This window comes from Symphodus melops (genome assembly GCF_947650265.1).
Source record: "Symphodus melops genome assembly, chromosome: 3".
In the NCBI taxonomy this organism is placed as follows: Eukaryota; Metazoa; Chordata; class Actinopteri; order Labriformes; family Labridae; genus Symphodus; species Symphodus melops.
The window spans coordinates 12,479,576-12,505,011 of record NC_136693.1 but is presented as its reverse complement, the minus strand read 5'-3'; the positions used below and the strand labels follow the sequence as shown (position 1 = coordinate 12,505,011).

At 39.5% G+C, this 25,436-nt stretch overlaps 2 protein-coding genes across 3 annotated transcripts in view; both read right to left on the bottom strand.

Annotated features, from left to right (window-relative positions):
• The window catches only part of tub (TUB bipartite transcription factor), a 41,225-nt gene extending 32,198 nt beyond the window's left edge, over window positions 1–9,027 (bottom strand). The window contains exon 1 of the mRNA XM_079338887.1: window positions 8,780–9,027. Within this exon, the coding sequence (XP_079195013.1) occupies window positions 8,780–8,835 (56 nt within the window). The 5' untranslated portion in view covers window positions 8,836–9,027. The remainder of the gene's footprint in view (window positions 1–8,779) is intronic.
• A 1,124-nt stretch (window positions 9,028–10,151) lies between these two features.
• Window positions 10,152–25,436, bottom strand: part of rras2 (RAS related 2) — a 30,600-nt gene continuing 15,315 nt past the window's right edge. For both annotated transcript variants that reach the window (XM_079339249.1, XM_079339250.1), the window contains exons 3-7: window positions 16,923–17,010; window positions 16,688–16,790; window positions 15,529–15,637; window positions 12,619–12,737; window positions 10,152–12,170 (exon numbers count right to left, since the gene is read on the bottom strand). In XM_079339249.1, coding sequence (XP_079195375.1) covers window positions 12,083–12,170; window positions 12,619–12,737; window positions 15,529–15,637; window positions 16,688–16,790; window positions 16,923–17,010 — 507 coding nt within the window. In that variant the 3' untranslated portion in view covers window positions 10,152–12,082. The remainder of the gene's footprint in view (window positions 12,171–12,618; window positions 12,738–15,528; window positions 15,638–16,687; window positions 16,791–16,922; window positions 17,011–25,436) is intronic.

Sequence of the window (25,436 nt, the reverse complement as noted above, 5' to 3'; positions counted from 1 at the left end):
AAAAATTTCACTTAATACTTAAGCATAATTCAGCCTTATTTTGTCATTAAGGCAGAGGAATTTATTGTATCGCATACCTTCTTTTACTTGTATACAAAGTTGACAAAGTTAGGTGCCATTGTCAGAAGAATATACCTAAAAGTGGAGTCTTTGTCTCACTGCCTTTATGCATAATATCACACACAGATTTTTTTGTTTTGTTTGTTTTTGCACTAAGCAGCCTTACAATCATCATAAACCATATTAAGTATTTCAAGGAAAGGAAATTGGCATGTGGTGACTTCTCCATTGGCTGTTTTTAGTTCTTTTGCCATCACATCTGAAACTCATTAAGAATATGTGTGTGTGTAAGTTGTGCACACAGCCACATTTGCCACAGATGCGATGAGTTCCCATTCCTGGTTCCACACCTCTGTTTCACAGCTCACAGTCTACGAGCATCACCACAGCAGCACACTGTGAGTCTTTACCTGAAGAGGAAGGACTGCTATCCTGCTATGTCACCCATTAAATATCCCACTTCACCTGAAAAATCTTTGAGCTCATCTCAGTAGATCCTGAGGGACTCATGCTTTATCTATCCTTCTCTGATCACTATAATTCTCCTCTATCTGTTGTCTGGGTTTGTTGTTCTAAACTGATTTTCCCAGAGAAAAACGTAAACAACAAATATGCAGGGATGTAAGTGGCTAAACCATGTTTTTGTAACATAAATTACCAGTACACGATTAAGAACACAATCTGGTATTACTTGTAAATTATAATTCTCATCATGTATTCTATTTACTCAGCCTGTGTCTTATTGCTAACCTTGAATTACTTTAATTAGTTCTGTTGATGTAAAACCACAAATCTGCATTCAGCTGCAGTACATTATATTTACTGTTAATATTTTAGAACAGACATCTGCACCAACGCTACAGGAAGTATACTAGTAAAATACTGTATATTTGTTACATTAAACACATTTTAATGACTGGTCTGAGTGTATGTCACAGATCAAAATAAATGAACAGTAAAGACTATATAAGACCAGTCCTAACATATTTATGATGACCAAACAACATTTCTCACTACACAACCATCTGAAATGTGGTTGTCAATCAATCAGCATATCCTAATGGAAGACACAGGGAGGCAAATAGGTGTCAAACTAGTTAACTTGTTGGAGATTTTTAAATGCTCGTTTTAAAAGTCACTGAAAACCCAAACCACAACATCCTTCTCACTGTGTTATTTAGGCGTTCTGAAAACAAAAATAAGCTCCTAAAAGTTTAAGCATTACATTTCAATCCAAAACCAAAATATTGTCATTTAAGATTCTCACAACTTTAGACATTAAGAGTTGTGCACGGTCACGTTTAGCTATAAAGATGCAAACCGAACGATTCAGCCAATCAGTCACAGGAAAAGGTATAAGGGACCCCGAGCAGTTTGTTTCATACATGTAGGACATCGGGCAGGCCTGTGTATCATGTCAAAAGCTACATAAAAGTTCCTCTGAACTCAACAGAAAGTCCTCTACTTCGAAATGTACGTGTTTCTTTGCCAATATCGAGGGTTTATACTTGAACTTGGCAGGGGATAAATCTGCTCATGTTCTAATTTGGTGTCCAGCTTGGGGACAAGGAGACCTTGATAATGAAAATGGTATCAAACTCATTTACAAGCACAAACAGGGTGGCTTTGACTAAGTGTCATTCCAGGCACTTTGCTACATCTCTATGTAAAAACTGCAGGTGTATAACACAGTGGACAAAATCATAATGGCTCTGTCTGCATCCCTTGCATTTTCTATCTGTGGTTTCTACAGAAACTGGTGGACAGTGACTAAGCTATGAGCTGCATAGTAACAGCCGTGCAACAGGATGGTTGTGAGCTGGAGAGTGAGGAGCTCTGATGAATAAGATATTCAGTGTTGGTAAAATACATTGCTGTTGTTAGAACTCGATTGTACACTGAGTCAGAATTACAGATCATGTTTAAACAAAGTGTCAAACCGTAAAGGATTCTGCCTCCAGTAGCAATACGAGACCTCAGCAGTTCTTGTGGATTGTAAATCTAAGAGTTCTTCCTCTCAATCATGTGACAGAGTAGGTCGACTGTCGGTGACTCCTAAAAAGACATTTAAAAAGACGTGTACAATTTTTTAAAACCACCTACATGACACTTATAAATTACAAGCGACTTAAAACATGGATAGCTGTGTCCCATTCCAGCGGACGCAGCCTTTGTAAGCTGCATTTTAAGGCCAAATGCATCCCAAGTGCTGTCCCAATTCAGCGGCTCCTTCAAATGCGGCTGACAAATGTAGCCTTCTTTTCCCAGATTTAGATGCTTCAACAGTCGGATCCTTTGGAGCCTTCTCTTCCTGGTGGTTAGTGCGTGTGTCCCCATGTTTGGAGGCTAGAGTTGTCAATGCAGGCGGCCCAGGTTTCCGACTCTGTCCACTGTCTAATCTATCTAATAAAGGCACCCCCAACCTCGACCTGAGCAGCCGATCTAACCTTTGTTGATTCCTGATAACTGATTTTGTGTGAGCCGTTAACGCTGTAAGGTAACAAATACGTTAGATAAAGGTGAACTAGCAGCTCGACCTAACTAGTAGAGTTAAGATTACTTCATTTTACTTTACATCACTTTGTTTTTCTTTAGTTCAGTTAACTTTGCTATGTACACAAACGGTCAAAAGCATTCAGATGGGTTGTGAACTCTGTTTGGTTTTCAGATAAGTCAGTATTACTCTAATAGCAAAACGGTTTCAAATGTTTGGATTGAATGTTTGTGAAGCCTAATTTAACGTTACATTTCTTTCACATATTTGTTTGATTTTAGGGAGCAAGGAGCATACTGCTCAGTTCATCGAGATCCGGGGAAGAATGATCCTCTGTTTACAGGAGAACCCCCGGAAGTAACATGAAGGAAAACAAAGGGTCACATTTACTATTATTAGTCCTCATCCGATGTAAAACCCCCAATAATAAGACATCCAGTAAATGGTGTCACATGGATGCAAACTGTTGACTTTTCTTATTCATGTGTGTCAATGTGCAACCCAGTGTTAACAGGATTTTTCTTTTCTGTTCTTTTATCTTGTATTAAGAACTATTTTTGAGATGATGGGCCTGGCTCCCCCCAAAAAAGGACAATCTTATCTAAGAAATACAATGTATGTAATCTGTGCATTCAAATGTAATCTGTATTAGTTCTATTCAAACAAATTAATAAACTGACTTCTGCTAACATCTGTGTTGCTGTTGTTGTTGTTCTTCTTCTTCTTCTCGTTGTCATCTGCCATAATTGATTTCCTCTGCTTTAGGATTGCAAGTTTCCAGGGTCAGGAGAGGGTGTGAGTGGGAAACCCACCGCCACAACTTGGCCCTGGTGTGTCCTGATGGATGAGGTGTTGGGACGGAGGCATTCCATCTATCCCCCTGTCCTAATTGCATCCAACCCTGAGGACAGACCAGGGCCAAGTGAGGCAGTGGGTGACCAGGAGGAGGACAGGTCAGGGAGAGAGGACAGCCAGGCAGGAGGAAAGAGGAAGAGAGAAAGGGACTATGATGATGAGCTGATGGAAATAATCAAAGAGGACATGCGTTTTCAGAAGGAGGCAGCAAGGCACAGATGGAGAGGATGTTCTCCCTGCTGGAGGATAATAATGTAAATGAAGAATTAGAATTAAAATATAGTTTGTTTGTTACCTAACTGTTATGTTTAATGTTATTTGAATATACTTTTTAATGTTCATTTAAATTGAATTCAGACATAAATAGTTTCTATTATAGTGTTGTTTTTTATTCTAATCTCATATAGCTATCCATTAAATGAATATAAATTCGAAACATTGCAAATGAAATCACAAGAAGATAATCTGACCTTCCACTCTGTCACACATGCTGCTCTTGCTCCTCCAAGAAAATATTTCGACACCACTTCATTTATGGTACTGTCAGCTACCTACCTTAGAGACCAGAAAATAACCAGACTTGTTTGAATATTTGAAACGATAAAAAAAAAAGGTGAAGGATGAGAAAATATTTATACTATTTAATATCGGTCAATAATATTTTTGATTTATATAGGTTTATTTACATTTTATTTTACAAAACAGCAGGGAGATGCTGGGGAGCTGTACTGCAAGTTAAACTTGGTCGTTCCTGTGCTGAACAGCCGGACACATGGCCAGATTTTCTTGCTGCTAGTAGTGGTAAGCTAGGCTTTTTCAACGTGGAAACAGAGACACTCTTCTGGCTGGCAAGTGGTGGTCTCCAGAGTGTTTGGGGTGTATCGCTCCACTGTCCACTGCATCGTCAAATGACTGGGTTTACAGGGCTGGCTCGACTGAGGGCTGCCATGTTACACATACTGGTGGTGTGGAGGTACCTCCTGGAGAGCAGACACCTCCGCAGACTGCTGTGACACAGTTAATGTTGCTAGGAGGCAGAACAGCTCATGACGCAAGTAGGAAGTCTTCTCGTAGACCACTCAGTTCAGCCTTCTCGATCTACGGAGGCACGTCCTCCTTAGACCGAGAAGACCAAAGGAAATTAATCGTTTTTGGGTTGGAAAAAAAAGTCCATTAGATACACACAGACATATGTGACCTGACATAAATATGACATAATATGACGTAACTTATCACTAACGTAAGAACATCACAGTAGGACGTTTGGGTGAGCCTTTCTACTAAACACACTGCTAATGTGAGCATGATAGTGTTTGTTACCTCCATCAAACCCCCAGTTTTATTGATGTCATTCTTTTGGACCAAACTTAACATCCCTTCAAACTTGAACCAAACTTGGATGACAGCCATTCAACCTGTATTTCTATTACTAAAAGACAAAACTTCAGTCATGTACGAGGACGGCTGAATCTATCTGCCTCTGATTCATTTTTCAAAGCCACCCACAATTGCCACTGAATCCATGGATTCCCACTTGAGGAGCTCACAGCACTAAGTGTGTGTGACTTGTAGATGACAAACAGTGTTATGTATGTACTCATTGGGAAAGGGTCTCTCATGAACCTTTTACTTCAGCCTCTATTGCCTTTCTCTTTGTCTGTAAGTGTAGAGATGAAGGTCAACAGTTCCTGTGGTGGGCAGGTCACACTTGTATGACAAGCTGAATGTCACAGCTGGCTTCATAAAATCACAAAATAACTGAGACTTTGTGCTTCATAGAAGTATTACTGTAAGGATCTAACTCTGCTCTGCATAAATACAGTTAATGGGCCAGGCCGGGCTCGGAGGGAATATGCATGGGATTGGGGTTGCTCTTCACTGCATGTGAATAGGTTCACTGAGCTTCCTCTATTTCTATACCCATCACGTGCAGTCGAACTGAGGGAACACAATGTACACAAGGACATCCAATCCATCCTTTGTCTTTGATTACAGCACGAGATTCTGTACTCAGATCTGTAGGCTCTGAATTGTATCTTGTCTGTCCACCTTGGCCTTCCATCTCTAGGATACACTGTTTAGTTAGAGGGGGCCACAACATTGTGATTACACATGCTATAGGTCCAAGTACAGAAAAGCTCCGGCATGAAAACATCTTTCAGATATGACTATTGGACAGCAGGCCTTCTCAAATTTTAGATCAAAAGCATTTTTTAAGATTCTGAACTATGAGCCGAGATTATATTTTATTGAAAAAATATCCATTCAAAGCCACAGTAAAACACCAAAACAACTTCCATAATGGACAACAGCTTTATTTTCTTGGGTCAAAGTTAGACAGTAACGTAATACAAGAAGAGGGCAACTGACAAAAATAAATTTTTCTTGGAGACTATTTAGCTGTTATCTCTTACAAAAGTTGGCCCCATTACTAAAGAAACCTTTGCTAGTAGGTGATTATAACATTATGCTCAGTAAGCAGGTTAAAGCTTTGCACTGCCTCTTCTACTATGTCACATCTCAGACAAGACTACCTATGTAGAACATAGATTTTGCTTGAACAGAAAATGTACTAAAAGTGGGTTAATTCCTGCAAATGAAAATGATTCATTAACTCTGGATCAAGACTACAAGAACGTCTTTGTTATTCTCAGCATTAATGTTGCCAGCCCGAAGATTGTTTTCGTTTCATTTATTGACTGAGATTTTGAAAACATATATAAGAAGGGGAGAAGAATTCTGTCTGAGACGAGTGACCAGCGTCAGATCACTACAGGTTCTACAAACCAATGGAAGGTGTGAATATAGGGCAGGGAAATGAATGCCCTCGTGTGTGACACGCAGAGTGTGAACCCACACAGTCTTTAGGTAAGGGTCAATAAGGCAGAACAAGTGAATCATGATTGAGTGGACCACACGGGTGTAATAGTCATGGATATTGCTTCGGGGCTCTGTAGGTGCTAATGTGCTCACAGACATGCACATCATGATTATGTATTAGAGTGTATACTCTGTGCGAGCACATGTTGTTGGGATGCATTTTCATATATCTTCATAGTTAGAGACAACGGGAAAGAAAGCAGTAATGCCTGCACAGCTCTCACAGAGCTCTCAGGTCGATTCAAACGTTAGTATGACTGAAAATTGCCTTTTTTTATTTCACAGCTGCTCTATACTAAGCAATGGCTTTAGTAACAAATCATGGTAATACATCTGATAAAACTATATACAGTATTTAACTGCTAACGGTTATGTCTTTTGCCTAAAAGCTACAGATAACATAAGATAAGATTGTCACTGCACATCCAAGTCTAATATTGGTTAAATTAAGTTTGTCCACACAAAAGAGAAATCAAATCAAGAGACAGGCAACCCTTCATTAATATGCTGACCCTGCTACATCCCACTGCCTTATACTGGTCAGTGGTTATTCATTATTTCACAGTACTGTGAGAAATCTTAAATGGCCAAAAGACCACTGGCTGTTGTCTCTTGAGATGTCCAAGCACAGACTCAGAATACCAATTATAATGCCTCGGCCATCATGCACAGTGTTGTCAAGGTAAAACCTCCTCCACTGTGCCTCCAGTGATCAGTAATACAACAACAGTGTATATCCAACTATCCATTGTACTTCTAGTTCTTGGCTAATATTGACTCGGGAGGAATCGTTTGGCTAATACACAATTCTTTATTTTGCTAGTTTTCCTGCAGATATTTTAAATAGTGCTGTTAAGTGGTTAACAATAATTATGTGTAGTCATAGTGTGTGCTAAATTAACCTACATATTGACAATACATGATCATGAGGTTTTCAATTTCAACTGGGATGCTTTTTTGACTGGGGTGGTCCAACTTTGTCAATAAGTAAACACACATCTGTAAAAATGTATTTAATATTTCTAATCACATCCTCTTTAAAGACAGGGTGGGTTGAAAGTAGCATTCCCTCCGTGCTCCATCTTCACCCCCTCTCCTCTGTGCTCCCTTAAAAGCCACGCCCCTCACTTACATGCACTCTCGCCATTGGTCCAGAAGCGGATCTCAGCTCATGCTTTGCTCATGCTCCAAACAAAAAAAATAATGATATGTGAAAAAACCAAAACAAAGAACATAAAATCGTAAATACGTTTCCAATCACAGTGCAATCAATTCTGAGCGATTTCATGCTCACACTGTGTCTGTTTCCACACCTGTTTGAAATCTGCAGAGGGTCTTTTGATTGTTTGATTGGCTTGTGCATGCATGAGGTAGAGAACGAGTAGGGAGACAGGGGAGGCAGGATTAGTTCATGAACTCGAACCGAGTGCAGACATTGGTTGAAGTTTTTACATGCTTACAAATTCTACAGATGACAGATTTTGTTTGTTCCTTTTTCAGAGCACATGATTTATTCATTTCAAGCAATTTCAACCAAAATCTTAAAAAGTGTATTTGGAGAGAATTACCAACATTAATGCCACAATCGGTGTTTCACATTGAAATAGTTCAATTTGATAGCAAAATGGCTTTCAGCAGAGAGAATGGCGTACATCCCATGTCCATAGCACAGCCCAATCTCCTGTTAACTGCAGTGGGCCATATTACATTTTTAGAAAGTATTCAATCCAGCCCCTGGACACATCACACCTCTGGAAAGACAATGCTGTAGTTAACCATGACCAATCCTGTCATTCTAAGGACCATCAAGTCTGGTATCATCATCACCTATAGGCTCTCTTACCAAAATGTGAGTTCTTCATCACACTGTGATCATAATGGGGAGAAAACACCAAATCCCTGGCTAATGAGTTCAGCTTCGTTTTAGTCACTTTCAACAGCAATAGATTTTTAAAACGATGAAAAGGATTTGTGCAACTCTTTTTTTTTGTACTTCCTTTGCACAAAGATAGATAGATAGATAGATAGATAGATAGATAGATAGATAGATAGATAGATAGATAGATAGATAGATAATGTTACAAAACAGTAATTGTTAACAAAAAGTCTTTTGAAATAAAGAACAGTAGTAGGCTACCATGACTAACATGAGTTAAGTGGTTCCTATGGGGAATGTTTTGGAGACAGCTGGCCTGTGTTGGACGGGGAGGGGGGAGATGAGTGAATAGCCTACAACATGGGCATACAGACACAGAGTGAAGTGAACATCCTGTCTGCCAGCAAACCCAGAATGATGCTTAATCTACTTAATACACTTACATCGCATCCCTCGTTTTCAAATCCGTTGCACCTGTTTACTAATTGCGCAGGTTTCCTTCACTGCAAGCTCCAGCCTCAACATTTAGCTACTATATGGTAACGTGGCATTAAAACACAACAGACTACTGACGTGTCAAACATCCAATTACCATGACGACAAAGCTCGCTTACCTGTCATAACTCCATCTACTGTAAGACATGCTCCTGTTGCTGCTGACTCCCTCCATGTCTCCTCTGGTGAACTTGACAGACTGGACGAGAGGCAAAAACCAAACAAGAACCGCTCCTTTTCTCTCCTTCCTCCTCACAATGATACACCAACTAATAGAATCGCCGTTATCATTGAATGAGGCTGTGCACTGTGCAGAGCCAGACGCTCTCTCACAACGGGCTATACCACCACTACCAAGAGGGGAGGGCACGCGACCATCTCACTGTGCACGCGCGGATGCGCTGATAAACGCTGATTAATTTCACTGTCTTCTCGTTCAATAGACTTTATCCTGATTAAATATGAGGCTACATTGTTTTGTAACGCTTTATGACAAGTCATTTTAACCTAAATACAACAACTAAAACTGCCCAGAAGTAATATCTTAACATTAATTAAATGTAAGCCTCACTCGTAAATTACATCTTAAAAGCTAGAAAAGCTCATGCTACTGAGGATCTGTTTGTATCAAACATCCTCTGCAATATAAATGAGATATTAAAAAAATAAAATCAGATGTGCACATGACCTCCCTATTGTGTATCCGTCTCTGAAAATTGCTATTCAAATGATCTTCCAAGGATTCTTTGTTCAGGAGTTGATGGCTTTGGGTATTTTAATAAAGAAAACTGACTGAGAAAAATAAGCAATATAATATTTTCAGAAACGTGTGCCACACTACTGACTGTGCTCCAAGTTTTCAAGGCAACACTTTTTTGAAAAATACTGTAATGTCCTGTAATTTAAAAGATAATACTGTTTATGGCCTTTGTGTTGAAAATTGTCCACAAATTAACAGCAATTCCTTACAGTACATTTGTATTCCAATAACATCTTATAGATACAGAGACGTCTTGTTAGTCAGTACTTCTAGTTATGTACTTTGATGTAATGTAACATATTTTTGTATTGTTTGGTATCTTTGTTCTCAATGGCTATAATTTGATATAAATAATGAAAAACTATAGGCAGTTTGGAGTCTGTCTAAGATGCTAGAAGATGCAGACACGATAAATTTAAGTTCCCTCTTCAAATCACAAATGTTCACTCAAGGCGAATAGTCTCTGTGGGTATTAAGGAAATCCAATAAATTCTTATAACCATCCATTTGCTGTACCAAGTAATCAACCAGAGAGTCACAGAGTCAATTAACTTGTTTTTGTTTCTAACATTAGTGTTAACATCGCTGATTTAAAAAAGAAAAAGTGTGAGCCATCCTGAGAACAAATTCTATTTTGACCGTAGCTTTAAATTCCCCAATTTGAGGCTCAGTAAGTTAGTTTCATGTCTGTGCTGTTGTTTTACCTTCTAAAATAAAGATTCTCTACTGCATCTGGCTCAATGACAGATTTTATTTTAGCACCAAAAGCTACATACAGGGCGAAGGACAACGATATGGAAGAAAAAGAAGAAAAAGGACGCATGATCTTGATGTACACTTGGATTTCCAATAAATTGTGAAGTTGGTATATGAAACCTTAGCGAGTAGTTCATTTCCAGGTTTTGAAGTTCCGTGTCAAGGTTAAAATCCTTTCGAAAACCCTTTAACACCTGATCTAGATTTTACATTTTAGCTGGTGATTAACACCTGAAGATAAATTTTTAGATTATTAAGCCACAACAGGGGGAAAAAACATTCTCGGTCACATCTGGGGTTAAAATCCAATTTTGGTAATTTGGGCCAGCGGTCATCTTCAGTTAAACACAATGAAGATAATTAAATGTTCCTCTTTACATATATACACAGCTGTGCTGTGAAGATGTTTTCACTTATACACATATAAAAATACTTGTAAACTAGTTTGATAAGAAAATAATGTATAAAAGTAGAGTAGAAACATTAATCAAGTCCATCACTTCCATCTTTTGATTTTCTTGTTTATATTACAAGATGATGATATGAAAAACAAACTGCAGTACTCCATTAGTACGCCTGAACAGAAGTATAGAGGTGGAAAAAGAAGGCAGTACAGTGTTTTGTTTCTGTGGGGATGAATCTCCACAGGTTGCAGGTCCAGTCAGTTCATGTCCTATAGGAAAGCAACCGTATCACCATGTGCACCTCAATGCTTTCACTCGTCCTGGTTTCCACCTCACTGGGGATCAAATTATAGAAATTGAGTATTTGAAGATAAAAACTAAAACATTGCCACTGTGTTATTGGAATGATATAACAGTTAATTGATCTATTTTGTAGTCTAAATGTTTGACAGAAAAGATGTACAACACTGGAATGATCCTTGATTTGCTGCAAATGGATTTCTTTACATCACAAAGTTGAATATAGAGCATAAAGTATTCAATGTTTTGATCTTAAATCTTGTTATTTTTAAGATATATACAGTTTGTTACCAATCTACTAATCATGATCTACGACTTCTAAGAGATCTGAAAGAATGAACAATGTCAAATTTTGGTGGAAGCGCCAGCCTCGAGGAAAGAATTTCAGACAAATGCACTATTTTCGGTACATTGATGAGTTGGTATTGGATAGGAATCAGTCAATCCATCAAACTTAAAAAACTCTAATACAGTAGACAATCCATATTTGGCAATTGAGATGAAAAGCAGAAACCACAGACGAAGTAAAGATTTCAATGCAGAATGCCAAAAAGTTCTATCATTGTAGCTTTAAGGTCTGTCTAGGCTTTATATTTATATACATACTTATATATTCACTTTCATATATGCAAAACCAAAGTCAACCTCACACACTGTACTGTGGTGATTTAATAGTTCATTAGAAATACACTTTGAAAATCACAACAAATGTCACATATGTACAGTAGCAGATTAGCACATGGGGGTAAAGGTGGATATGGCACAACATACACAAAGCTTCTTAAGATAATCTCTCTGCTCTGCTCAGATACTGGAAAACTAAAGAAACTTATTAACATTCTGGATATATAGTTTTCATTCAATCTCGGTCGCAAGTACAAATGTTACTACAAGGCAAGAGAAGTCCTTCAGAGTACAAAACATTAATCGGTCAGGCTGATTTAGAAGGCAATGTTTAGTGTTGGGACTCTCATGTGAATTAAATTATTCTGAAGGTAGAGTGGTGTTAAAATTTGGCATTGTCAGTTGTCCTTAGTGATGTCCTGGGGACAGCACTTCCTGGTCAGAGTATCTCAGAAAAGGCTGTCTGAAGTCATGCACGTGTAGAAGGCAGCGGTCAGTCATCCTCTGAGGATGTGATGTCAGGCAGAGTGGGCAGCGCGGTACAGAGTAGCTGCATGAGTTACAGTGATAAGGCCGACTCAGACGATCACACAATGGCAGCCGCTCTTGTCTTTCTCTTTTCTCGTAGGCTCTGGTGAGGGTGGACATTCCTGTTCTTGGAATTTCCTGGGGAGTGGGAGAAAGCAAAGTATCATGAAACACTTTCCTGTGAACATGTGCTGTATGTGCTTTTTTCGTTAAAAACACCAACTATATTACTACATATTAGTTATTTACTTACCTACATTTCAGAACACTTTTGGTTTAATTTACTCAGATTTATTTCTGAGAATTTTTAAACATGAGCTTGTTTTAAATAAGCAAGTGAAAAAAATGATGTTCTTTACTTTCATGTACCGATCATTATTTTTGAAATACTCTATTTAAAGCATCACTTTTCATTTAAAACTTTTCAGCAAATTTACATGGGCAACATACCAAACCTTTACTTTTGCTGCGATAGTTTTCATGGAACTCCCTGAATGCAGAGCTTTTTAGCCACTGATGCAGATTTGATTCACTGAAATATCCATACTTGGTGTACATGTAAAGATGCATTCAAAAATACACCTACCTGATTACTCTAACCAGCTCATGGAAAGCCTGGTCTACGTTCATACGGATTTTGGCTGAAGCCTCCATATACGTGACCTTCAGTTGTCTTGCCAGCTGCTGGCCCTCTTCCTGTGTTACCTAAAGAGGAGGAGAAGGAGAATAATGATGGCTCATGTCAATTATTTTCAACCAAACCTCAAAACAAACCATGTGTTCATGGATGCAAGTAGTAGTTGTATCAACGAGTAGAGTAAATAATGTTGTATACAGTATACTGATAAAAACATGAATAATATTTATAGAAAGCTAGAGTTCGTCAGACAGCGTATGCTGTTTGTGTTTCTACTCTTTAATGTAACACTTGAAAACAAACAGTGGCTTTACTGGATTCAGATTAATATGGTACAGAGCCAGACTGCTCCCTTGACTAATAGAGAAGAGCCCATATGTTCAGTGTCATTTCAGGCTCTATGTTGAGAAGTACAAAGAAGGATGGTGTACTCATAGAAGACACTGGCTGCTCACATATGGCTCCTATTTGATACTGACCCCAGCTCATAAACCAAGTGTGGTTTTAAGGTTTATATGAATCCTTCTTTTTTGAGAGTCGACCTCATGATGTTTAATGCTCACTACACATTGTAGATCATCAACCTAACATCTTCTAATGTTTACTAATGATTAGTAAAAGCTGACAAACGGAAATAAATTATAATTCAAATATATGTATGCATGGCACAATGCAGAAATACTGTTGTAGTAGCAGGTGAGTGCTACATAACATAAGGGAATAAGGCTTAACCTGTAGGTTTTAGAAAAGGATGGCAACAAAGGAATGTTGAGAATGTTTATATTTAAGAGAAAAATACCCTAATCAATACTGCTACTGTTATTATATAGTGTGCTTCTTGTAGCTTATATATATATATATATATATATACACACACACACACACACATATATATATATATACATATATATACATATACACACACACACATACATACATACATATGCACATACACATTCTGATTAAATTAGGTCAAAGACGACACAATTTAACATTTATTATATTCCTGCTTCTTTCGCTGTAATTTCCTCTCTTTTTCCCCCGCACATTTGTGTTCATCTCTCTGAGCAATTTTCCTTCACTCTGGAACTCTTTTCATTTCTTTTTATTCCACACTGTATTGTTGAATCTACCAATAATTAAGTTGATTTTTATGCAAACCCACTTTCAATTTTCTTGTACAATATCATTCCTTAAGTGTTGACTTTCTATGTTGTAAAATTAGACTGTATGCATCAGGGACGCAGCTGGAGTCTCTCCCTCCACCCTCTTTTTTTCACAGCTGTGTGCACAATTTGGATCTGAATAATGCAAAAAGCAATTAAGACCGAAGCGTTGCTATACTTCTAATGAAAAGTCCAATTAGCATAAATTAAAAAAATGTGAAATACTAGCAATCGAAGAACTTGGTCAACAGATAATTATAATATGTTCTGTAAACATTGTTACAGGGGGACATGTACAGTTAAAAAAAATCTAGATGGACCATCAGTAACTACACTTTAATTCTTATAATATTTTATGTTTAGGTTTTTATAACACGGATCCACTAAGGCAGGGGTGCTCACACTTTTTCGGCATGGGAGCTACTTATAAAATGACCAAGTCAAAATGATCTACCTAATATAAACGTGCAAAACATATATTTAGAATTTAGCTCTATACCTGTATATTAAGTGTTTGGTATAGGTTGTGGAGAGGGAGAGAGAGAGAGAGAGAGAGAGAGAGAGAGAGAGAGAGAGAGAGAGAGAGAGAGAGAGAGAGAATGACCCTGGCCTTTGTATGTAACTGGGTCCTGGTCTGTCTCATGCTCTGTTGAATTTTTTTAAATTAAAAGTCCAAGTATACCACTGAGTCATGATTACTGATTACTTTAACTGTAATGCCATGTTTAGTTACATTATTACTTAATCCACCCAAATAATATTATTGATGGATAATTCATACTGTGACTGAACATGGCCTTGAAATATTCCGATTCATTGCATATCCTTCCGTTTTCCAGCCTAAACTACATTTACATCTATTTTTTTTTATCTGTTTCATCTGTAGGCTCCTTCACTATGTTTCTCATTCTCTTAGCTTATTACAGTTCTCACCTTTCCTCCTCTTTACCTGATGATCCTCTGCCTTTCTTGCTGCAACAAATGATAACTTGATTGATGCAGCCTTTTAACACTACATTACATATTTTAATATTCATTCAGCAAATACAGTCACATCGCGACCGTCTTTACTTTCGGTTTTAATGAAACGAAACTTAAGAGGAAAATACGGAGGCGCGGAGCACTGAGCCGTTTTTTTTTTCATAGTGAGGACGGACGATAGGCTGACGTTTACTTTATAATGCTTTGCGATCTACCCACACTGCCTTCGCGATCGACTGGTAGATCGCGATCGACGTATTGAGCACCCCTGCACTAAGGCTTATTTGGTTATTTGTTCTACATATTAAACATGGGTAATATCTCCATCATCAAAATGACTCATATTGAGAGAATAGATAATTTACAAATATAAATGTGCTGGTACTTTTCCTGCTTACCACAAGGGGGCAATATAGGTTCAATTCAGGAGGCAATGAGCCTCTGCATACCAACAACCAAGATTCATCATTTCATCACACTCCCTTCTCTCCATCCATCCTCCCTTCCCGACAGCGCTTTCTCTTTTATTCTTTCACTAACATCCTCTTGTATCTTCCCAGCTAGCTGCAGCTGCACATGCTCGCTTCCATTTTTTAAATATGCAAATGTGACTCCTCCAGACTGACATATTACTACAGCTCTTCACATGATCAAACAAGGGGCCTATTTCATCTGTCAGAGGGTTCAGATATGTGCAATCTGTTGGACTTACTTGTCTCTGTAGATCCAGATCTGCTTTGTTTCCTACAAGGATCATCGGGAATTCATCTCTGTCTTTCACCCGAAGAATTTGTCTTTGGAATTTGTAGATTTCCTCAAAACTGTAAAACACATCACGCGGTGTTTACATTATGTCAGCACTAACAGCTTAAATAATGATTTAAAACAGATGCAAACAATTATAGCAAAATGTACTCAGTCAAACACATCCATGACAATCCGGTTAGAGTCAGTACCACTGTGTACAAGAGTTAAGAGTTTAACATGTCAAAAAGGCAAAAGGGAAGAAGTCAGCCATACTATCACAAAAACAAAGAATGTGTTTGTCTGAGGGTCTGTTCCATGCACTGACCTGACCATTTGCCCGCTATAATATAAATGCCAAGTGCACTTTTCAACCCAAGAGCAAATAAAAAGGTAAATCTGAGGGGGAATAAAAGAGACAGTATGCAACCACAAACCAGGTTGGCATTCCTGCTATGGGTCCACGGACGGCGTGGTGTGCACATAGTGAATCTGGAAAGACTTAACTAATATAAATGGAGGAAGGAAAGACTGTTTACAGCATAAACATTGGGAGGGGGCAGAAGTGGGTGGGGGCAGGGAAAGGCAGCTAGCTGACGTGATGGGCAGGGACACAAAGGATAGGGTGTGACAGACTTAAAAGGTGACTTAAGCCCTAAAACATTGTCCATCAAACCTTTTCAGATCCTTTTTTTAAAACTAAAATATTTAGTGTTTAATATGGAAGCATCACGTACTGTATACTCTATATTCATCTGTTCGAACTCCTTATGGAAGCTATTTCATGTTAGCACTGAGTGAGACACGCTAAATCATGTTGATATCACTTTAAATAGAAGCTACGGCGCACAGAAGAGTGGATTCAATAGAAAAGGATGAGGTGTAAGTGTTCAGAACAAAAGGAAAAAAACAACTAGAACAACAGCCGCAGGGACCGGAAGTACAAGCATCAACAAGTGAAAGTACGGGTGCAAGATTTATGGTTTTAGTAGAGCGAGGGGCAGATGTGGAGTCAAACAGAGTGAGTAGTTGTGAACAGTAAACAGAGATGTGCAAACATACGGAGGGAGAGAAGGATGTGAATTGGAGAACAGTGAGCGAGGAGAGAACATGAAACTGTCACTCACCTTCCTCTGTCAGTGACTGAGAAGACGAGCAGGAAGCCCTCCCCTGTCCTCATGTATTGTTCTCTCATGGCTCCAAACTCTTCCTGTCCAGCCGTGTCGAGAACTAGAGCACGTGAACACACACACAAACACAAATTAACTTGGGATCAGTTCCACTGTGCATTAGAACACACTGATAGGGTACATGTGTGTATTTGTTTTGAGCGCGTCTGTATTGTTTGTTCAGACAACTTACTGTCGAGCCGAGCCGCCCTTTCATCGATCACACACTGCTTAGTATAGGAATCCTCAATCGTGGGGTCATAGTCAGTGACGAAGTACGACTGCAGGAGAGAGAGAGAAGAGGAGAAAAAATGTGAATACTTCCAAGGAATGATATATCATGTCAACATGAATCACAAGCTATATCCCATGAATCAACAGTATACAGTAGAACAGGCTTGTGAAATTCTTCTTCTTAAAAAGGGCCCAATCATGAATAAGTGACAAACATTTGGAATTCTTTCGTCTGACCTGTAGCACAAGGAATCGAAATGTGTAAACAACGCACCTTTTTTAATCTTAAAAGACAAGTTGGCTGTTGGATTAGCACGGAGCTGCATTTTATTTATTTTTATTTTGTACTTAACTCCAGCTTATTCATACAGCACCTTTGGTACCAACATGCAGCCCTAACTGCTTCTCACAGAACCAGACAAACAAAAAATAAGAACTAATGTGAACAGCAAAACTGATCAAATATTAGATAGACGGAGATAGATAGATACTTCATTGATCCAGAGGGAAATTCAAGATTAGAAATCAACAAATGAAATATTGCAAAAAAGTTCAATAGAAAAAATATGAAAGCAGGGACTGTCAATAATATAAACCCAAACTGAAGTCAAATCTGAATCTAAAGCGAGATTAAACAGGTAGGTCTTCTTTCAAAATCTATCATAAGAGCTCATCTGTTTGATCATTAGAGGGCACTGAGTTCAACAGTTCAGTTACATAAAAAGAGAAATCCAACTGGTTATGTTGTGAAACCCATTCGGTCTATTTAAAAGAAAAGTGACAGGGTACCTTAAATTAAGTCTTGGACATAAAATTAAGCGAGTTGAGTAAAGTATGTAAGAGCAAGATCATTTGAAGCTCAAAAAAAAGAAGAACAAGAAACAGAAACAAATTCTTCAGCTCAAGCAGAATCAGAATCAAGTGTTTGAAATAAAACCACCATGGTCTGGTATGGAGATTTCCAGTGAGTACAAAAGAAACCAACATGGTCGAACAGTATAGTTCTCTGCATGTTCCTTGCACTGTTTCACCTAAATCCATAATTCATTTCTCAAAGCGGTAACATTTTCTTTGTGCAATGCATGCTGGGAGATAAGTGTCCACCCACTATACACTTAAATAACATTTTTATTCTGCTGACTGACTGCTCTGCTTATACTCTACATGAAATCATACATAAATATATGCTTGGGATAAGTATGAATTTGGGTCAAAGTAACAAAACCGTAAAGTATCGAGCTTCAGTGCTTATGAGAGCAGACAGCCACTCTGTTCGTGTGTTTTGGGTAAAAACAGCACAGACATTCTTACTGACCTCTACCTTTACTGCCCTTCTGCAGACAGAAGGTAAACACGCTGTCTACAGACACTTTGCACCAAAAGTGTGATGGAAATATTCCCTCATGTCACAACTACTGCTCAAGTTTAGACAGCAGGCTGGTTGTCATGCTAATAACAGATTTACGAGAGGTTTCTTCAGCTGCAACACTCACACCTCTCAGTCCCCAAGGCTTTGATGCTCACATTTTAGGGACAATTTCTGGTCTCCTAGTAACCAAAAACTGGATGGGTGGGGCCGGGTAGGAGGGGAACTAGGGAGGAGGAGGTGGAGTAGGAGTCATGCATTTTTTACATTTTTCCCATGTTTTGTAGTTCCGGCTCTCTTCAGGGACTAGTTAAGTGTTGACAGCTGAGGGGAGTGCTCGGGGGCTGTCAAACCAGCACCCTAAAACACGATGCGACCACAAGAACACAAAATCCGGACAAGGTTTCCTGTAGCTCTAACAAACCTATTTAAACTTTCTCTTTTATAGACATTGTGTGTGCGTGCGTGCACGTGTGTGTGCGTGTGTGTGTGTGTGTGTGAGAAACTGGTTTGTTTTGCACAATGACACTTGCTGCTCATTTGTTTGTGAGGGTAAAGTAAGCGCTTGCAGAATATGTGCAGTTTTTTCTAAATCTCACGTGACACTTACTGTAATGCAGCGTTTATTGCAACAACATTTAGCAACAAAGAGAAAGCTGAAAGGAGCAGTCACAGAATACATGAAACAGAGATATCAGTGCGGTCTTGAATGTTGTTTAATGGGTGTTTTTGTTTTTTACCGATTGTCTTTCTCTTCTGGAGTTTTTTTTCACAGTTGTTTATTTTCTTTGTTTCTTGGTTTAACTTCTTATTAAAGTTAGATTTTTATTGTCTTGTGTAGTTTTGGTTCGTCTTGCCTTCTATTGTTGAGCTCAAAGCACATTTCACACTCTTGTTTTTGGAGCGTCTATATAAGTGAATGCATTGCTTTAGTCATTAACAGGTAGCTGTATTACAGTTAGGTTTAAGTTCATTTGTAAGTATGTTATCAATATTTTCAGTATATTTAAGGTATGCTTATCATTTGAATAGAACATTAGGAATGAGTGCAAAATGCACTGTATAAACTTTACAACCACCTTTAATCTATTCAGTGTCATATATAGGAGATCATCTTGTCTTCATGTTTCACGATCTTTAACCGACTACAGTTCAGCAGGTACGCTTGAAAAGTGACTTAACCCTTAAACAGTGTTAAAGAAGCTTTTGAAAAACAAAAACACGTGCCATCAAAAACAAACTGTTGTGGTCAAAATAACCAAATAAATGACTCCCAACACTATGCCGTCAGTGTGAAAGTGTTATCATCTCTTAAAAACTGACGAAAGGACTGGATGTTCATCGATGTCTCGTCTTCTCACTGGAAGCTCTCCTTTGCTGCAGGTAATCTCTCCCTTCCACTCCTCCTGTCACTACGCAGTATGCAAGCATGTCGGCCCGTGTCACACTCACTCACCATTGCTCAATAATTCAGCAGTATCACTGTGTATTCTTGAACATGCCTCACTGCTTTGCCAGTGTGCCTCCAGACGCCCAGACGGAGACAGAAAGAGGAAAAAAAAAAAAAAAAAAAAAAAAAAAAAGAAGCTTCTTGTGTTACTGGTCCCTCCCTCCACCACTTCTCTCGCTAGCAGCACGTGACCTCGCCTTCCCGTCAACCTCTTATTCCCATTCTGTAAACCTAGGGGCAGCCGCATTGAGCACGGTGCTCCTCTGGCTACTCCTCCTCTCCCTGCACATGCATGGGTGGTGTGGCTAGCTGCTGAGCTGTGTTCTGGCTGAGCTGATTCTCTCAGAGCCGTTTCCTGTGATAGATGAGGCTGCTCTGCAGTGGCAGCAGTGCCAGAGCTAACAGGGCCTGCAGCTAGAGCGCTGCAAAAGGAGAGAGAGCAGCATGAAAAGCAGTGCTACCAATAACTGTGTGACATAAGGCAGCCTGAGTCACGTCCAGTAATACGAGCTATAATTCCTTACATTGATGACTTCATCACATATAACAGGCTACTAAAACACAATGACTCAGGCTGTTTGAGAAGAATAGAGCTACCATCTACAGCTAGAGCTCTCTATTCAATCTAAAGTAAGGATCGTGTGCTTTATATGATTTTACTTTTTGATTTTCTTCTTCCAGAAAGAAGTCCTAATTTGGCTTATTGTTCATACTTTCGTATCAATTCTTGCATGATTGCTCTCAGTTACGACAACACGGCACTGCTGTTACACAAAACGTCCACAAGAAAGGATGAAAAGAATCTTAGTTCTACTCTTACAATTGGCATACTTTCTATGTCTGCGAGTCATAATTATTTTACCAGCAATAAGTCAAAGACGTTTTAAAAATCTTTACAATTGATTGAATGATCTGTTGGTCTATAAAATGTAAAAAAAATGATTTTAAAAAAAGAGCGAAAAAGCAACTACTACCACGTTCTATAACATGGTTCTGATACAGGGATGCGTGTATCAAATCTACATGCTGTACAGTTTTCAAACCCCCTGGGGTAAATAGTTTCAGACTCGTCATACATACAAAACTGACTAGACATGTCTCGACACGATGTCCTGAACATGCAGGGTACCTGACAAGCTTTGACTTCAGTGCTCTCACTGTTGTCTGCCTGACAACACCACAGGTACACACTGATATGAAAACAGTGGACAGCTGTCATGAGGGGACAGCTGACACACTCACAGCGGGGTCAACAGCGGGTGCTCAATTGTTCAAGTGTTAGTGTAGTTTGGACTCTTACACAAAACACAAACACATTAACCCAACACAGATGCTCCACGGTAGCTCTGCTTCTGAATGATCTGACCGACGCGAAAGCCAGTGAGGCAATTAGCAGAAGTGTTCGCCGACATTTTTACAAGGCTGAAAATACTATTTAAACAGAACTAACTTGCTGTAACAACTCGTGCTTTACAAAACACCCTCAAGCTCCACTTAAGAAATTGTTATACCAGTGCTGACATGACCAACTATGTAGGCATGTATTAACTTCCTTCAACGTAAGCCTCAGGTGGCTTTGCAAAATCGGAGAATCTTTCAAAGGTTTATAATCAAACTGAGATAAAAAGGGAGAAACACAAATCCCAGAATCCTGCGGAACTGAGCTGCAGTACACTGTGGATATCAGTGGCAAGGTGGGTCAGGCCACACTCAGCCCCGGTCAGCTTAGCAGGAAGGAAACTCCACCTCTGAAGCATCCAACTGGCCCAGCCTTTTGGGTGGTGCTGATGTCACAGAAGGCGTGTTCCCCTGTCCCGCCTACCTTCCAAAGTCCAAACTTGTCACTCAGATCCAGTCCGGCATTCCAGCCATACATCCCAGCCCTCCACCCTCACACACCCACACACACACACACACACAGCTCATGCACCAGGAATACATCAGAGGCCTGTTCTCAACGTGAATACAGAGCCAGTGGAGAAATCTCAGCTGCAGCGAAGCTCTTTGTGCCAAGCTGTTTTGTGAAAGACAAACGGACTGCTTCCGTCCAGACGTAACCCACTGAATCCTGTATCTCACAGCTGCTGGTTTCCCGCCTCAAGAAAAAGCAAGAATGGGTGAAATGTGGAGGCGTAAACTTCGTGTTTGCAATATGCACCCACTTCCTCTTCACACCAACAGCTTTACAAACACTAAATATAGATCATTTTCCACTTGTGCCAGTTAGCTTACTTGTTTGGTTTAAAGTTGTTAATAGATATCGAATCATTAACCACACACAGCGCACAAAACCACTGACTCAGCACCAAGACAGAGTCAAATTATTAGGAAACCTCTGGTGAGTCATTAAGAAAAAAACACAAAACGCACCAACACAGATGAGGCGAAATCAAGTCTCTGCCTACGAGATGGTAATAATAAAAGAGATGCTGAGCTATGACAAAGAGTCGTCAACACTGTGGGAGTTAATTACATTAGGTATGGCCCAGTGCCAAATAAGAAATCACAGACTGACTTAAGAAACATCAGCTGTAGATATTGCCTAATTAAATTAAGATGGAGGATGAACACCATTCTGATGGGTTTTTTTCTTGGAGAAAATACGCCAACATCTGCAAACTTATAATATTCCCCCAACTCATTTAAAAACAGCACAGCCCACAACCTGTTTTTGCTTATGCTAATATGTTGGAAAATACGCTGGAAGAGCAGCTCTAGATCTTGTGATCACTCGAAGCATCAGTTATTATTAAACTTGTGTTCCTGAAAACCACAGAACAACCACTAAAGCTTTTTTTTTTTTTCCTGGATGGACGAGTGGGTGGGGGAAAAATGTCGCTCGTGATGTCATCCATTCTGCAAAACAAACTGAAGGTGAGGAACTCTGCTCTTGGGATTTAAGTACATGTTTTTACAAATTCTAAGTCGGCTTGGTTCATGAAAAATTGAAGGAAGATCCTGTGGATGATTGCTGCAAACAACAAAAACAAGTTTTTGAATTCATGAAATATGAAATATTCAGTCTAACCATTCTCCATCCGGTCTCATTAATCCTCTTCTATACACTGTAAATGTGACACTAATGCTACCAGCTGATTGTTACTTTGTCGTTCATTTTAATCTCTGTTTTGTGAGGTGACCTTGAGTGTTTTGAAGGGCACCTTGAAATCAAATGTATTCATTATTACGTGAAAAATACGTCTCTGAAAAACAAAATATCAAAACACACATCAAGAAATACCTCGAAAAGCACCGGCAGAAGCTTTAGTTCTCTCACAATAAGTGTGATACAGAGAAATATCACCTGCAACACCAGAAGTGACATCAGCTTCAATAAGGTGGCGGATGACAGTGACTTTTAGCGAGAAACAGGGCTGGAGGGCTGTTGTTGGTTGGATCGCCCTCAGCTGCCAGGTGAGACGCGTTGTAAAGACTTGTTCAGTGGGCCAAAGCCAAGTGCAGCAGTGTCAATTGAGGACAGACTTCATGCCAGACAGAACGGAGCCTGCCAGGTCACAGCCACAGCAAGCCCCGAGCTGCAGAATGTGACTGGGTTGATACATTTCCATTAAGACATGACGGCACCACCTCATATATTGGACTATGATTATAAATGTACCCGAAATATCTAAGCTTCAATTAAAGCGCCGGTCTTCCTTTTAAAGAATTTCTTCTAAAGGTAAGCTGATCAACGACTTTACTTTAGTCTCGCCGTAGATTATTGTGATCTATTTTTAAAAGGAGGATTTTAATTTGGGAGGGAAGTTTAACCTTGAGACACGGTGCGTTCGTCAGGTGGAATTGTGGAGCTCAAACCGAGCACAAATGTACATTTCTTTGAGAAATTCTAAAGTATTAAGAGGAGAACATGTTGTACTTTCTTTACTAATGAGTAGGTATCCAAAATGAATGGTCTTTAAGATCACGACAAGTTGTCGGAATAAACAAGTGCATGCTTCATCCTACTCCTTTTCATACTCACCGTGGGAAATTTTGTCAAGGAAATTGTTGTGTAGATTGAGTGTTAATAAAACAACACTGAGGAACACGCAACAAATGAAATATGCAGTACCTTCAGAAATGCTATTCTTGGCTGTACCTTAGAAGATACATGGCAGGTCTCGTGATTTCTAATGTTGTCTCTCTCCGGGTCGGACTAAACGCCTTGCATGTCCTAAAGAAGTGTAGCATGGTGTATTGATCTAATCAAGGAGGAATTTGATTGGGTGGATTAGTGCATCACTTCCTGTCCCCAAACACAAACAGCTTTAACCTCTGCAGAACCTCTGGGGCTGGACTCTGAGCAGCTGTCTGTAATCACACCACCACCATTAGGATTTAAGTTTTAACAGATGGAAGAGAAGACCAGTTCCTTTGCATTTTCTGCATCATCCGTTCACCAACATCGTCGCCGTTCTTCCCCATGCTTCACAGCGTTCGCACAGGAGCCTGTGTGAAAAGAACTGTTTGGTCGAGTACTTAAGGGTGCTTGAAGTGAGAAAAAGTGGAAAGGAATAAGACAGAATGAAAGGTTTAAGGGGGAGGCAGAGCGTGGGCTACATGGAGAGGGAAAGCGACAGAAACGGAGGGGGAGGGAAAGGCTTTGACTTCCTGTGGAAACACCCACTTTTCCCATGAGCTCATACAAACTAGAAAGGTCACTTATTCAATACCTAATACACAAAGGGAGAAAGAGAGCACACAATGTGTCCGACCCCTTAAAGGGCCACCAGGGAGCTTTCTGTGAAGGCTGGGAAAACTTTAAGACTGCACCTAAAGCTGAAAAGAATGACCTGAAATGAAGTCAAAGGTTCTGATTGACACTTGCCATCTTCAAAACTGTAGACCAGCTAAAAGCCAAATGATCATACTGCATGGTCATCATCCGCAGTTGTAGCACTTACATTCAATGTTTAGAGTCAGAGAATACAGCCTGGGTGCAGCACTAAACCTTGGCTTTGTGCCGAATTAAATGAACCCATGCACATCACTCCTACAAGCTCATTCCATCCTAATGCGAAACAGATCAATAGCCTGTCCCTTTAATCATTGCCTTGTCCTCAAATGCCGGCAGAGCAGTGAAACCCTGCCCCAGCAGATAAACCCTTGGCGTACAGTCACATCCATCCAGCATCGTGAATTTACTGAAAAAGCACATCCTGCCACTCTGAAGTGAAAGGGTAATTCCATTTTTATTGTAAGGAGCAGAAATGTTAGTCAGACTGCAAACACGAGGCCTGAGATGTTAAAAGAATGGAAAAGAGATTCCAATCCCTTTCATGTCAAGACTATCTAATCATTGTGGGACAATTATGTTAACTTTGGACTTTTGCACATCTGCTCATATGGTGACAGAAGTCACTGCATCGCTTGGGTGTGTGTGTGTGTGTGTGTGTGTGTGTGTGTGTGTGTGTGTGCGTGCGGGGGGAGGGGGGGGAAATCGCATCCTGTCAACAAGTCAGAAAAAAGACGCAAGTAACATACAACTAAATTAACTGGAAATTCCACATTTCTGACACTTATTTGGCAATTCTGAAAAAAAACAAAAACAAAAAAAAACTAACTCATGTGATAACATTTTTTATTATCATGTTCACTTCAACCTTTTTATGAACTACTGCTTCTCTTATTAGTTTTGTACAGAGTCGTCTTTGTTC